At 62.3% G+C, this 15,486-nt stretch overlaps 1 protein-coding gene across 1 annotated transcript in view; it reads right to left on the minus strand.

The window, feature by feature from the left end:
* MTMR2 (myotubularin related protein 2) overlaps positions 1–15,486 on the minus strand; it is a 46,177-nt gene that overhangs the window by 20,315 nt on the left and 10,376 nt on the right. Inside the window, exons 2-10 of the mRNA XM_037504760.2 lie at positions 13,267–13,372; positions 10,337–10,412; positions 7,894–7,988; positions 7,698–7,808; positions 6,564–6,665; positions 5,264–5,347; positions 3,359–3,508; positions 2,627–2,815; positions 644–829 (exon numbers count right to left, since the gene is read on the minus strand). Of these exons, the coding sequence (XP_037360657.1) occupies positions 644–829; positions 2,627–2,815; positions 3,359–3,508; positions 5,264–5,347; positions 6,564–6,665; positions 7,698–7,808; positions 7,894–7,988; positions 10,337–10,412; positions 13,267–13,372 (1,099 nt within the window). The remainder of the gene's footprint in view (positions 1–643; positions 830–2,626; positions 2,816–3,358; positions 3,509–5,263; positions 5,348–6,563; positions 6,666–7,697; positions 7,809–7,893; positions 7,989–10,336; positions 10,413–13,266; positions 13,373–15,486) is intronic.

The raw sequence follows: 15,486 nt of genomic DNA on the forward strand, positions 1-15,486 counted from the left end.
CGCCACCTTCAAACCTCACCCACAAACGGCTTCCGCATTCGACTAACTTTCTTTCCTTCCCATGCCCAGTTTTGTTTTTTTTTTTAAGATTTATTTATTTATGCATACAAGAGCTGGGGTACAGTCCAGAAGTATAGAGTGAGAGGACTCCCCAGAGACAGAGTAGGGAGCAGAACAGGCGGATCCACTGAAATCCACTGCTGAGGGGAGCAGCGGGGAGCCGGGAGAGGTCTGCTGCGCCCTGAGGGCAGCTCCCTGGCCGGGGATGGACTCAGGCCGCAGAGGCTGCCGACACCTTCACAGCGCTGAGACTGGCCCCTGCACCCCAGGGGTGGCCCTCCTGCCCAGTGTTTACACCATGAGCCCTGCACGCAGTGTTTTCTGGGCGCCTGTCAGTGACCCCAACTGTGCCGCCCTCTCTCCTTGAGGGGACGACAAGGAACCAGCGAGACGTGAGGAAGCTGCGTGAGGCGTGGGGGCGCCTGCGTAAGTGGGAAGGGAAATGACCGGCTCCGGGAAGCAGATGTGACCCGGGAGACGTGGGATGTAAATGGCGGGGCAGGGAGGGGGAGAGGCAGCACCGCAGGACTCGGGGCCCAGGACCGGACCTGCCCATGCAGCCGCGAGGCCCCAGCGCACCCACCTTGATGTGCTCCAGCCAGTGGGTGGACTCCAGGTTGGACAGCCAGCGGGCCTCCTCGATGCTGGGGTACACGATCTCCTTGAGCTTCCGCAGTGACTCCCGCATGACGTGGATGTTGTGGATGTCCAGGAAGACCAGCTCCGTGTTCTGATAGGCGTCTTCGCTTTCATAGCCTCCACCCTTGGCCTGGGAAGGCAGTTGCAGGGGACCATGCCCGTGAGTGCACGCGCTGTCGGGGCATGAGCCTCGCGGGCGAGGCTGGCCATGGTGGAGGGGCAGCGGGCGGCCCAGGATAGCGCGGGCCATGCCAGCCTTAGACTCGCCCATGTGAAGGCACAACTACGAGGCGCAGGCCGGGCCAGACTCGCGGGGGAGCGCTCCCTCTGCAGGACAGGCATGCTGGGAGCTGGGGGCCACGCAATCTCCGTCCCCGCAAGGCGGGGCAAGGCACAGACACACGGCTGACCAGGCTCCCCGAGGGAAGCGGCAAATAGAGCAGGACTTTTAAAACACCCCAACTTGACACTGTGCTGTGGTGACTACCACGGAGGCAGCCACCTTCACAGCGACCTCTGCGCCGGAAGGATATTCCCACCAGCTGTGTTTAAAATGCTCAGCGCGTCAACACCCAGTTTTGGGAAAGTGCTGCAACGAGTGATAAGCTGCACTTGGGGGTCCCCCTAAATATTTTTCAGGGCTCTCTTATGAAAAGGACACAATGTGAAGAAGCAGAAGACCAGCATAAAGCCACCGTAACATAAACGCACAGGGGAAAACATCAAAGTATTCGTGATCAGCAACCTTGGTTTCACTTCTCTTCACGCCTTCTAACTTGTTTGTCGTGCGTGTGTATTGCCCGCCATGCAGTACCAGCAACATGCCCCAAGAAACACAACACAGCAGCCTTGGAAAAGGAACACCGTTCCATCGTAAAGTACACGTGGGAATGATCTCAAAAGACAGGGCGGCACCTTCCACCCTGCCCTTCCCCGCCCCCAGACACCCCTGCTGGCGGGAGGGGCCGGGGGGGGGGGGGGACAGGAGCCCCGCTGTTAAAGCCCCGGCAGCTGTGGGCGCCACACGCCATCTCGCTTGCCGATGCCCCAAGTGTGCGCTGCCCGTGCCTGAGGCTGCCGAGCCCCGTCCCCGCCTGGAGGGGACAGTGACAGCCTCCCCGGACACCTGAACAGCCCAGGCCCTGGGACACGGACGGGGTGGGAGAGCTGGGGGAGGCAGGCCGTCTCCCCACCGCTCCACGGAAGGGGTGGCCACGCCAGCCCCGTCACGACGGCGCAGCGCCTGGAAGCAGGTCGCCCGAACCTCCAGCGACACCGGTGCTGGGCTCCGACGCCCACAGTCCCGGACAGGCGTCCGCTGGGCAGACAACTGAGGGTCCCCAAGGGGCACTCGCGCCTGACCCTCCCTGGCAGCGGGCCCAGGGTTAGTGCTGGTTTCAGTTTCAGGATTTGAGTCTTTTAAGCTATTTTTCTTCGTCTGCGTCTGCTCACGTGCTGGCTCCTCTAGAGCACACGCCCCATTCACCGGGGTTTAAAGTCACGCTTTAAAGCGACCGCGCGACTCCTCCGCTTCCTGCGAGGAGCGCCGGCTGTCCCGGGACTGTCTCCAGGGCAGGGGCATGGACTCTACCACGGAAACCAGTGCCCGCCCGGCGCCCGCCCGTATCCCGGGGCCCCTGATCAGGGAGAGGCGAGAGGCAGCGTCCCCCTCACCCACGCCAGCTGGACCCGCTCAGACATGGGGCGGCGGAGGGAGCCCCATGGCCCTGCACTGCAGCTGACCGGGCTACGCACCGTCCTGACCCGCTGACTCTGCCCCACGACGACCCTGCGAGCGGCTGTCCTCACTTCACAGATGCGCGAACGGAGGCCCCCGGCGCGGGGAGGCCGGCCCCCGTCCTGAGCCACCCCCCTCCTGCCTAGCCCGGGGCCCTGCTGTGGGCCTCGCCGCCTGAGAGGCGCCCACCTTGTTGGCAACGGCATTCACGCTCGGCCGGGCGTCGAAGATGAAGATCTTGTGTGACTGGGCGTTGGAGTCCATGATGGCCTGCAGGTACTTCTCGTCCTCCTTGCTGCGCTTCCCGCTCACCCCCACCAGAGGCTGGCTGCATCGCGTGATGGTGGCCTGGCTCTCGGGGTGGATCCACGACAGCACCTTTGGGGGGAAGCCACACACTGGTCGCACGCCAGGCCCGGGCCACGGCCACGGGGTGGGAGGGCGCAGGGCAGGGAGTCAGGTCTTCCTTCCGGTGGCCTGGACACATGAGGAGCTCAGCCCGCCCAGCAGACAGCGATTCCCGAGTCACAGGGCTGGCAAGCGTGGCCTGGCCTCCAGAAGACACCAAGGGGGCACAGGAAACCCCGCTTCTGAAGTCCACAACCTGTCACCACGCTGACAAGTCCTCAGGCTCGTGACGTTTGCACCTAGCACTGAGCGCATCTCCCCAGGATGCAGGAGGGAATTCGGCCTGAACCTCTCTCTTTGGAGGGTTTGCAGGGAAAGAACATCCATGCCGTGACTGACTGAGAGTGCAGGACAAGCAGACAGGGGAAATGCACCCACTCTGCCTTGCAGCACCACCCAGGAGCCCCTCCACGCCCACCCTCCCGAGGCCGGCTGTGCCCCCACCCACCCCGCTGAGACTCAGCACTGTGCAGACACAGGCACACCTGCAACGCCCCTGCAGGCCGCACTCACCGGGATGCGGCCCCGGGACCGGAACGCGGCCACCCTCCGGAGCTCCTCATCCGGGATGTTGGCGGGCACAACCAGGAGGGCAGGGTATGTGTCACAGAGCTCATAGCGCTCGTTGATCCTGGTGATTCTCCAGCTTTCGTTTGGAATCCCCTAGACCAGATAGATGCAAGACCAGCTGTCACCTGCCCAGGACACTGACAGGACACCAGGACAGAGGCCCGCGTCCCCTGGGCCGCACGCCTGGGTGGCTGGAGGAGGTGCCACTGCCGTGGAGACTGGCCCTGGCGCCAGATGCGCTCATAGGGGCCAAGGCCCCGCTGTTCGCAGCCAGCCTGATGGGGGCCGGGCCCGCGCGGCGCAGCAGGGAGGGCAGGATGGGGGCTGCGCCTGCTCCCACTGGCAGAGAGCCTCGCCTTGCCAGGCGGCTCCGGGGCGGCAGTTCATTCACCTGCACGACACATTTCCCAGGCCAGGCACCAGGTGTCCACCAGAGCCCAGCTGTGTCCCCACCCCCACCCGAAAGGGGGTCTCCACGCCCCTGCGCAGCACTAGGGAGGGTCAGTGACCGAGCGCCTCTGAGAAGAGCAAAGGAGAGGCTGACAGCACGGTCCCCAACACACCGAGCGCTGGGCCTTCAACACCTGCCCTCTTCAAGACCAGGCCTGCTGCAGGGCAGGCCCCAGAGGCCTGCAGGAGCGAGCGCTGCAGAGCTAAGGACACGACCATGGGACAGACGGCACCTGGCAGGCCCAAGAGACGGAGAAACCGACTCGTAACACACGCTCATGGAACACCCACTGTGTGCAGTCAGGAGGCTAGCAGCTTCTCTGCACAGGCCGCACACACACACACACTCACACGTAGGCACACATTTTACTGCATCCAGGTGTTGTTAACTTCATCTTACGGGCGAGCCGCCCAGCCAAGGGAGTGAGCAGTGTCGTCCGCGGACACCGCGGACCTGCCCGTCCCCAGAGCCACGGCATCTCAGAAACGCCTCCCAGCTCATGGAGTGGCCACAGGCACGTGACCTCGCAGAGGGTGGCGCACTCGCTCCCCCATTGGGGCTTCTCCTGCCGCTGCCAAACATACTTGCAGCGTGTACAAGGCGCCTCTCTGCTTAGGCTGACGCGCAGACAACCCTGCGAGCAGGCCCTCGCCGCCCCCAACTCTGAGCAGCCGCAGCCACGCCCGGGGCCAGGCGAGGCCCAGAGCTGAGCTGGGAACTCAGCCTTGGAGACGTCCGGCCCACGCTGCGGTACGGGTGCAGCGCTGTGGGCACACCAGGCACGCGCGGCGAGTGGTGTGCTGCGTGAGCCGGGCACCGCACCGCTAGCTCCAGGAGGGCAGCCTGTGTGGGCTGGGAGCTGGGAGCCCGAGTGCAGCCCACGGCAGGCTCTGGTCACAAAATGTCCCTGACCTAATCAGAGCCCCAAATACTCTGACGTTCAGCGACCACCCATGCACTCCCGCGTCCTCGGCCCCGCTGAGTCCCGCTCCAGCGCGGGCTGGAGACGGGGTCAGGCAGCGGAGACTCCCAGGCAGCTCGGGGTCAAGGCCGACCCAGCCTGGACACGACAGGCTTCCATCAGTGCGCGCACCCCCCGCCTCCCCGCTGGCCGGGACACCAAGGCCTGCCCCTGGGATGGGGGAGGCACCCGAGCTCTGCAGACGCCCGCCCGGCCGACGGGCAGTGCACCCCAGACAGCGGCTGCGGGGACTGGCTGCTGCCACCGCGATTGCTGCTGCAACTCAACAGTGATGACGCGGGGAGACGAAGTCAGGATTAATCCTCATACAAACAACAAAAACAGAAGGCACGGAACTGTACAGCGTGATCCATGTCCACCTACGGGGCTGTGGTGGAATGAAAAGGAGATTAAACCCGAAAGGACCGGCGCATACCTGCCGCCTGTACTCCAGGAGAGGGTCGTACAGCTTCCACCCGTTTTCAGGGAATTCTTCCTTGTACTCAAAAGCAAAAAGCGGCTGCAAGAAAGGACACAGTTAATGGTACACGGCCTCGCAGGAGGTAATGAGTCAGGTGTCCAAAGTTTTCATTTGCCTATTTGCAAAAATCTTTTGTGCCCTTTTTTATACTTTTGTTTGAAAATTTTGAAAACTGTCTTTTCATATTTTTCAAACATAAAAAAAATCACAAAGATCCACCGCCAACATTCGTCAAATGCTAACGTATTAGCATATTTCTTTCACGTGTGTTTGGAAGCTATTTAAGCTTTACTTCTAAATAATGAATGATGTGACAGAAAAAAGACATCTCTGATACAAGCGACCAACCTGACAGCTACATGACTGACAGGCGAGCAGCCTGACGTGGAGTCCACATTTCCTAAAACACGCTGAGTAAGCTTTACTGGGGGAACGCGACCAGTGTCACCCAGACAAAACTTTTTTCATCTTTAAAAAAAAAAAGGGATTTAAAAAAAAAATTTATTTATTTATATAAGAACCAGGCCAGAGGCATGGGAGGGCAAGAGGATTCCCCAGAGACAGAGCGGGGAGCAGAACAGGCAGACTGATGAAATATACTGCTGAGGGGAGCAGCGGGCGAGACAGGAGAGGTCTGCTGCGACATATGGATTGTTCCCTGGCCGGCTGGGAATCAAACCGGCGCTGCAGAGGCCACGCTCAACCCGCTGCACCACCAGGGAGGCCCTGAAGGTTTATCATCTTACAGGCAGAAAACGGAGCCGGAGCGGCGAACCAGCCCCGACTTACTCTCTGCAAGCGACGTCCGAACATCCACGGCTGAGCTGCTCCTGTCTCAGATCTAAAATGGGAAGAGCCACCTTCCCTCATTGGGGCAGGCCTGGAGCGGGCGCCTGGGACAGGTGGCCACAGCCCCAGCGGTGGGGCAGAAACTCGCCAGGCCTGGGAGCTGCCCTCCCGAAGGTGCTGTTCTTTTTGTCTTACTTGATCTGAGAAGGGAACAGGTTTTACATTCCACTTTCTGTAGGTGGTGAAGTTAACACATTTAAACACAGAGACAATCCCTTTGCTGTCAAGCAGGGGCAGACGACGCATGGGCGCCAAAGCTGCTGCCCTTAATCCTCAGTCCCCAGGAGTGCAGGGAGTTCAGGTCTCGCGAAGAGGGCAGACGCTCTGCTCGAGGCAACATGGCCCACAGAACACATTTATTTACTGTAATTATTACACAGATGTTTCAAAGATAAAACCATCTTACCAGGTTGTTTGAGACCGGAAATGCATACTTCATTAGATTCTCAAAAATGGATCTTCTTGTCCGCCCCTCAGGTTTATGAGCAAACCGTAAATTCCGAATATCCTAGAAAAGATTAAGGTCCATCTGTCTCTGCTCGTTCACTTTTATTTACCGAACAAGTTAAAGAACGTCCAGTGTCTCGTGCCGTGCCAAGGCCGTGGGTGTGGGGCAATCAACCAGGCCGGCCTCGGAGAACACAGCAGCCCAGAGCACTGACGCCCCTGCCCGGGCCAGCCCCACTTGTGCCCCCCCAGACACCTGCTCTCCCTGCAAGGCCCTGGCCCGAGTCTCCCTCTGCAAATCCCGGGCAGCGGCTGCACTTCAGCCTCATCCTCCTTCCTGTTGGGTCACCCCCATGCACTCTCCCCACAGGACGCAGGTCCATGCAGCCTGCTCTGTGGGGCTTCCTTGGCCCGCCAAAGCGCTCCCTGGGTGCTGTCTGCAGCACCCCCGTGCCCCCAGCCTGGCTATGCCTCCAGCTGGGCCTGCGCTGTCAGCAGAACAGCACTGAACAAACCGGGGGTTCAGAACCATTTCAATGCCGTCCATGCTGCAGACCCCACAGCCCCGTGTCACGTCCCTCTGGAGTCCTGACGCGTGCGCTCCCACACCGCGGCCGGCCCCGCCTGCTAAGTACAGGCTCCTAGTCCACGGAGTGGCACTGGCCGAGGCCTCATGGCTGGGCCCTCAGACGAGTGTCTCTGTGACCTGACAGCCAGACTGCACCAGCCTGAGTTTCATGTGCAAGTCCGTGGGCTCAAGGAATGAGAAGAGAGGAGGCGACAGTCTGCCTCCCACCCGTCACAAGAAAATGTGGTGAGCAGACCAGTGCCCTGCCCTCAGCTGCCCCGGGCAGTGCCGCGGTCCCAGCCATGACCGGACACGGGCCAGCCCCACACCTCACAGGGCTCCGTGAGGCTTGGAGCGGGCAGTGGGGAGCGTGACAGGTCCCTGCGTGCCGGCCCCGCCACCAGAGGACAGCCGAGGCACGACAGCAAGCCGGGCGCTGGCTCCCGGCATCCCCCCACCGGGGCTGTGCTCCGAGGCGGCGACGGGCGGGTGGTGTGTGGAGCGGCCCGCGGCAGCCTGGCGCACCTTGCACACCGTCTCCAGCCCGTAGGAGTTTTCGCCACGACTGGAAGCGCCGCCGATCTTCTCCACCCGGCTGATCACACCGAGGGACGCATCTAGGACAAACGGGGGGTCCTGCAGGAAGAAGAAAAGAGGGTGAAATGCCGCAGTGGCTACTGGCAGCGCAGCTAAGACCGTGCAGGCCGTGAGGCCGGCTTACCCGCTCCATGCTCTTGAAGTACAGCCTGTAGTTGGTGACGGTCAGAGTCCCGCGCACGGCGCCGGTGAAGGGGCAGATGTACGTGACGTCCTTGGCTGGAAAGGCAGAGGCCACAGGTCACGTGACGTCCCGGGCTGACTCCAGCGTCCACGACGCTCAAAAAGCACAAAACCAGCGACTCAGGAGTGTGACCTCGGCTTCCACCCAAGCAGCTGTCTGGGGGAGGGCCGTGGGGCGAGGGGGAAGGGCAGGAGAGGGACCCCACAACGAGAGTAGATCAGCAGGGAGGCGGCCAGGGGGAGGGTGGGGGTGCTGGCGACGGGCTCCGCAACACACTCGCCTGCCCTGAGGATGTTTACGGGGAAGGGAAACGGCCTTGTCAGGAAACGAGCAGGGTGACGAGCGCGCGTCCCACTCCCAACCCAGCACCGAGGGTGCGCGCTGTGGAGTAAGAGCCACAAGCACCGCTTCACGTAACGGTAGATGACTGGGAACGGGGTTCTGCCTTCAAGGTACGCGTTCCCAGAAGTCGGGGCGCCAGGCCCACAGCAGCTCGCGTGGCAGAGCTCAGCCTGCACGGAGCAAGGTTTTACGCTAAAATAGTCACGGGGCCTCTCGGTCACCCCGCCGCACGTCAGCGGAACCGGCAGGCAGGCGTCATTTGGAGCAACACATTTTTCAGAACCTTTCAAGGGGCTTCCGGGGCAACTCGGGAGAGGAAGCATGTCTGCGCGGGCCCGGGCTGCTCTGGGAGATGAGCCGGACTGCTAGGAAACGCAGACTCTCCAGACGGCCCTGCTGGGAAGGCCAAGGGCGCGCGACATGTTCTAGACCATCGTCTGCGAAGCACGTCGCGTGGGCGGGAAGCCCGTTCGCCGTGCACATGCCCGAGCCTGCCCTCTCGCATTTCTCGCCCTGGTGAATTTTCACCTGAGCTAGGAAAGCTTTCTTCAGTAGAAAGCCACTCTGGATTCCTTCCGGAGCCAGTTCTCTGCTCCCAGCACCCCGGCCGTCTGGCTCTACACCCCGCCGCGCCCGAGCAGGCTGACACGCGGGCCGCCTCTGAGCCGTGACAGCCCGGGCAGTGCCTGCGCGCCGGTGACTGCGCATGAACACCCGGCAGGGAGGGGCTCGTGGAAATTGAGTGGAAAAGACAAACGGCAGAAAGTCTCGGCTATGCATCCTCTGGCTGTGGGACCCTACTCTAACTCAGAAGACGGCCGTCTGGTCTGAGCCCCCCACTCCTGCCCACTGAGTGGGGAGCTGGTGTCGACATGGACTGAGCGAGAAATGCAAGAGGAGTGGGGGCCCAGGGCGGGTGAGCTCTGGAGAGGGGGGTCTGGGGCGTCCAGGGGTATGTGCCTGGACGCCGGGACTGGGGCAGGGGTCAGGTGGCAGGTCCAGCCCGGAAATGCACATGCAGTGCTAGAAATATGGTGGGGGGGCAATCCAGGGAATGCGGTCAGCCAGAAAGAACAGAGGCAGGAAGGGGTCCAGGATGAACCCTTAAGGGAGCAGGGCCAGCGCAAGGGAGGGAGGGGCAGCCCCGGAGCCGTGCTCCTCACGAGCACGAGGAGATGAGGGCGTCGTGTAGCAGCGGCCGCTCAGTGTCACCACCGTGCGGAGCCCGCCCGGCCCAGGGAGCACTGCGCGGGCCAGACCGGTGCGGAGCGGGAGGCTGGGCAGGGGACAGACAGGCGAGGGGGCAAGTCAACCGAGGCGGGGCAAGCAGAGAGCCACGCCACGCGCCAGGACTCAGCAGCCGTAGCGGGGCCCACAGGGCCTGACCGCCCGGGCCGCCTGACCCTACACCAGGCGCCGTGGCCTGCATGTCTGAGAAAAATCAAGCTTTTGCTAAACACTTTCGTAAAATTAAAATGGATAATGAAATGTAGCGCTTGCTGTGGCTAGGAAGCCCTTCGGTGTGTTCTCCGCACGCCCTCCTGTGCTCCCGAGTCCGGCACCTGCAGGGCACCCCCAGCTCAGGCACAGAGGGCGTGAGGACGGCGGACCAGAAGCCAGAGCAGCCTAAATGCCTGTTTCCGGCTCCGCAGAGCAGGCCCTGGTGCCCCCGGCTGGCTGTGCGACGCGGGTGAAATTCTTCCACCCCAAAACCGACCCGAGGTTACTTAAAAGAGGGAAAAGTAAAGAAAACGAGAGAATGTGCTTTAAGAAACATTACTTATGAAAATAATAACTCAATTTTTTTTATCCTGACACCCAATCACGTCCTCTAGAAAGAGCCTCTGCTCTCAAAGGCAGCAGAGCAGCATGAAGCAGCAGGATCCAATTCCATCTGCAGGCCCAGCGTGCGAGCCCTGGGGTGCAGGCGCAGAGCTGGGCGCGGGAACACGGCAGGGGTGGGGGGTGCGGAGAGTGACTGGACGCCAAGCGGAGGGGCGTGTGCAGGGAGGACAGCAGCTGAACCAAGCACATCACGGACCCATGTCTTTAATGTTCTCCCCGGGAAGCAGCGGCGGCTCCTCCATCTCGGCCAGCTTGTTGGACTCCCGCAGCACCTGCGGGGGGGGAGGGGGGAGCCGCTGTCATTCGCGGTGAATCTCTCTCTTTCTCCACCCCCCCACCACTCGGACACGTTCCACAGACCCTGCCCCCGTGACGTCAGGGCTGTGTCACATGCGCCTCAGGCCGCAGTGCCGCGTGCAGGGTGGGGCTGCCTGGCTGCGGGGTGTGTCCCATGCTCCACAGCTGCGTGAGGAACCCCTCACACGTGTTCTCGCAGGGGCAGGAGCCTCCTCGTGGGGAGAGAGGCCAGAAGCAGACACCTTGCTCGAAACCACACTGCCGAGTGCCGGAGCTGGGACGCAAGTGACAGCCGTAGCTTCTCCGTGACGCAGCCCCATGGACGCAGCGTGTGACCCAGCAGACCGCCCCACTCGAGCCGGAGCCCTTCTTCCAGGACAGGCCACAGCTGGCAGCGGTCTGAAGGGTCCCACCACCGGCAGGGACCCAACAACAGAGGCTGAGCATCAGGAGGAGCGCCTGAGGGCAGGCCCGACAGGTGGAGAGGCCTGGACAGGCCCGCACCCCCAGGGGGCCCACCCTCCAGGCTCCCAGAAGGAAGCCCCCTTGCTCGGAACCCTCCTCACACCGCCGACGCCAGACGCACGGGTTTGCCCATGTCCAGGCACTCTGGCGGGCAGCGACCGGGCGTCTGCAAGCCGGTGACGACACGAAGAGTCTGCTCTTTGGTGGTGTTTTTAGGTTCTTTTAATTTTATAACTTTCCCCATAAAGTTCTAGCATATTTTTTATTAGTCTTACTCCTAAGGAATAGAGTTTTGTTGCCTGTGTACAAAGAATCTTTCTAATATCACACTGTCTCGACAGTTTTGCTAAGGTTTGGAAACATGATTATTTAAGTCCCCGCATACCCAGCAGCAGCGCTGCGAGCTGGCACACGGGTTGGCCTAGAGCCTGGCTAGACAACCACCTGGAAACAATGAAGATTCAGCTGCTCCCACTCATTTCCTGTGTCAATTTTTTCTTCCCGGCTGGACCCTGTGTGGGAGCTGACAGGGCACGGGGTCGCCACCCGGGGCCCGGCGCGGCCTCCGGGCAAGTGCAGACACGCGGTTCCGATGGACAGCCTGGTCCGGTTCAAGCTTTTCTCTTCTACCCGCAGCAGCGCACAGGAGGGTGCGGCCGTGGAGCGGGTGATAAACACGAGGGGGCCGCGCTCCCCCCTTTGCTCTGGGACGCAGGCTGGGCGGGCCCCACTCACTGCCAGCAGCACCTGCTCTCCCGCGGGGCCTCTTTCCAGGCCTGGTCAGTATGACTCCAGGCCACACGCCAAGGGATAACCCAATTATCCTGGGCTTTGGGTCACTCAAACAATGTATGAATCGTGACACAAATTTTGAGGGGATAACCGTGTTTGCCTGATGTGTGTCTATGAACTATTTCAGGATAAGCGCACCTGGTTAAGAACAAAGTCAAACAGGTTCATGTGCAATCTGCTCATGCAGTAAGTACAGAGATGCGGTCCACACACCCAGGGACCAAGCAGGCCTGCCGGGACAAAGATCGGAAACACAGAATGAAACTCCAGCTCCCTCTCTGACGATGGGCTGCAGACAGGGTGGCTGCGCCCGGCACCGGCTCCCCGAGGGAAGAAGTGCCAGCAGCTTCTAGCTTCCATGTGCCCTCAGCTGCCACCCGCAGGGCGCGCCAAAGCCCCACGCTACACAGATATCACCTCACAGCAGCTGTGCGTGTAACTTTTCAAGTCACTGTTGCCTGGGAACCAGCAACAACAAATGCTGGCGAGGATGTGGAGAAAAAGGAACTCTCCTGCACTGCTGCTGGGCGTGCACACCGGGCCAGCCACTGCGGAGAGCTGTCTGGAGGCTCCTCCGTCTACTGAAAATGGAGCTTCCATACGACCTGGCAATTCCACGCCCAGGGATCTACCCAAAGGACGCAAAAACAGTGATTCAAAAGAGCACCTGCACCCCTACGTTCACTGCAGCACTGTTCACAATAGGCAAAACCTGGAAACAACCCAGATGTCCAAAAATAGATGACGGCATCAGGAAGATGTGGCCTAAATACACAATGGATTATTATTCAGTAACCACAAAAGATAAACTCACGCCATCCTCAGCAACGTGGATGGAGCCAGAAGGAATGATGCTCAGTGAAATAAGCCAGAAGGAAAAGAAAAATGTCGGATGGTTTCACTTACAGCAGGAATATAGGGAACCCAGTAAGACGGCAGTGTAAAAAAATAATAACACAAACCTCAACACAGTAAAAATGGACAATGATAAGTCGGAGACGTCCTGCAGGGGAGGGGAGGAGAGGGCCGGAGGGAGGGAGGGAGGAGCTCAGGGGGCTGGGGGTGGTGCCGGGTGCCCTGGGGAAGGAGACTCTGTGGGGACCACACCTGAGGGGGAGGGGGAAGCAAATGTTTAAAAATGAACAACAATGTAAAAAATTTTAAAAAACTAATTAAAAAAACAAAATCATTGTTTCTTGGAATGTATTGTTCAGTCAGCAAATAAATCAACAGACATGAATCCCTCAGGCCCTTCACTCCACTCAGCATCAGGTGCTGGAGCTGCGCCCCACGAGACCCCCGCAGAGCCCACGGAGCAGAGAGAAAACGCTGCCCTCAGTCACTGGCGCGCAGGAGTCGCTCGGCCAGCCTGACCGGCTCACTCTCCCAGAAACGCGTCTTCAGGGTGACGCGCACACAGGCCAGGGGGGCGAAGTGAGCCCAGAGAGCTCCGCCGCACACCCCAGAGCCCCCGAGGCCTGGACGCCCCGCCGGGCCAGGGAGCACAGGACGGCCGGGGGGGCGCCACGGTCCCGCGGCCCAGGGCCCTTGACGGCGCCGGGGCACACCTACCTGCAGGTCGGGAGAGAAGGTGTCCGTGCACGTGGAGATGGAGTCTGAGGACACGCCCGAGGCGGACTTGGTGTGCGCCGAGGTCTCGGAGCGGGAGGTGGACGCGCTGCGCGACACGAGAGCCCGGCGTTAGTGTAGCAGCGGCGCTGGAGGAAACCGATCTCTGACACTCGGCAGTGACCGCCCCTATCCTGAGGCCCGGCGACCCATGGACACACGCTCGGCCCGAGAGCGCCCCACGCAGGCCCCCCAGGCTGGCTCACCGGGACGGGAGACCCGCGGCCTCGCGGCGAGAGGCGGAGCCCGACAAGCCCACAGGACTCACCAGCGCCGGGCGGCTCGAGCTCTGCAGGGCTCGGGAAGGTGCCCCAGGGAAGGGATGTCTGAAGGACAGGACGGCCGGGCTGACCGACCGTCAAGGGGCCCTGCTAAGACGCGGCGTGTCCGAGGGCCCCAGCGCGTGGGATGCCCCCAGGGCCCCGCGGGAGCGCAGAGCGTAGAGAGGCCCCCGGCACCTGCCGCCCCATGGCCGTCCACCGCTGCCAGGGCCTTGGACGCCGGCGCCCTCCACTACACTGCGGGGCACTGGGCGGCTCGGCCGGAGGGCTCTTTGCTGCCCGCAGGCTGCCTCTCGCCGTCTGCCGACCTCACGAATGTCCTCTGTCTTGCCACAGCCTTCAGGCCCCAGAGGCAGCATGGCCGGTGCGCACGCCTCACACGCACTGTGTTACACTCCAGGGCACAACAGGCCTGCTGCGTGCTCTGCGCCCCAGCTGCCACCCACTGCCACCCACCTCCGTGCTGGGGCCGGCCCGGCACTCCCTTGCTGGCAGCACCGCACTGTTGTCTCCAGCACGGTAGTTTCGCTTCACACGCCTCTGCCAAACCTGTGCCCAGCCAGCGTCTGCAGCCACCAGCCCTCCTCGCGCCTCAGTCCTTCCGCTCACCCCTCGTCCTCCAGGGGCCTCCACTCCCCCAGTAGGTTTCCTGACCCAAGGACCCAGCCACTGCAGGCTGCTCGGGCCCTCTCGGGCCCTCAGCTCGGGCCCTCCCTCCTGCTCAGTGCCTCAGCCCGGGGGGCCCCACCTCGGTTTAATCAACACTACAGGCAAGACGCCCCTTCTGGAAGCCCTGCACATGGCGGGGGCGCGAAAGGGGGCTGTCCCTCCCTGTGTCCGCCAGGCACCCCAGCAGCCACAGGCGTGGGGCAGGGAGTGAGGCTGCAAGCAGCAGCGCTGGGGGCTGCCCGAGGTCTGAGAATGCAAGGCCCGAGGCACCCGAGGCCGCAGCCTGGCGGGGGTACCGGCTCCTCTGAGCTCAGAGACAAGCTGAGAGGCAGATGAACGAGACCGACGCCCCAAGACTGTCCCTGCCGAGATCCTCGGCTCAGAAGCAGCGCGAAGCCAGGGACATGTGGGAAAGCGCAGCGGCCGAGGGCGCGCCTGGGCTGGGCACCGTCCGACCCCACAGAAAGGGAGAGAAAAAGGCCAAGCCCACATCCCCGAGGCCTGGCGACGGCGAGCCCGCCGGCCTTACCCGGGCCAGCACGCATGACGAGCGAACAGCGAAGTGAGGCACATTTTAGGAAATGAAGCTGCTGGAGAGAAACCATTTCCTCCAGAGCAAAGCCGCGGGAGGCCGCGGGCTCCCCACACTCGCTCCTGGGCCTCGCAGCCTCGGGGCGCTGAAGGCCCTGGCAGAGTTGGGCCCGGGCGCCTGGGGGCGCACCCGCAGGGCTCCTTTAGCCCCAGCTCATCCCGCCCAAGGGCACTGCCCCCTCCAGGGCCAGTCGGGTGCCCAGACTAGCACTGGGATTCCCATGCGTGCGCAGGCTGACAGGGCGGGGGGGCGCCTCCCCAAGCAGACCCGACCCCGCGCCTGCACAGGGCGGCCCCCCTCCCAGCTCCACGGGGCCCGCTCCTGCTCGCGGCGGCTCTGGGCGGGCAGCACGGCGCAGGCGGGCGGGGGCCATGTCCACGCAGCCCACAGCAGAGAAGGGCTCGTGCCGCCTTAGCTGGGGGGCTGTGACGTCACGCCAAGTCCCAAGCCCTGCAAATGAAGACAGCGATGTCTGCAGGAACCAGCCCCGCCGGGGGGAGGCCTCTGTTCTCTCGACTCCTCGCACACTCCAGCCAAAGAGGAAACGAGCTGCTGAAAACCAAAGGCCCAGCCAGGAGAGCAGCACCCACAGCCGCACTGCGCCCCGCTCCCCCAGCCGAC

This window comes from Talpa occidentalis, unplaced genomic scaffold, assembly GCF_014898055.3.
Source record: "Talpa occidentalis isolate TD23 unplaced genomic scaffold, MPIMG_talOcc4v2.1 talOcc4.12, whole genome shotgun sequence".
NCBI classification, from domain to species: domain Eukaryota; kingdom Metazoa; phylum Chordata; class Mammalia; order Eulipotyphla; family Talpidae; genus Talpa; species Talpa occidentalis.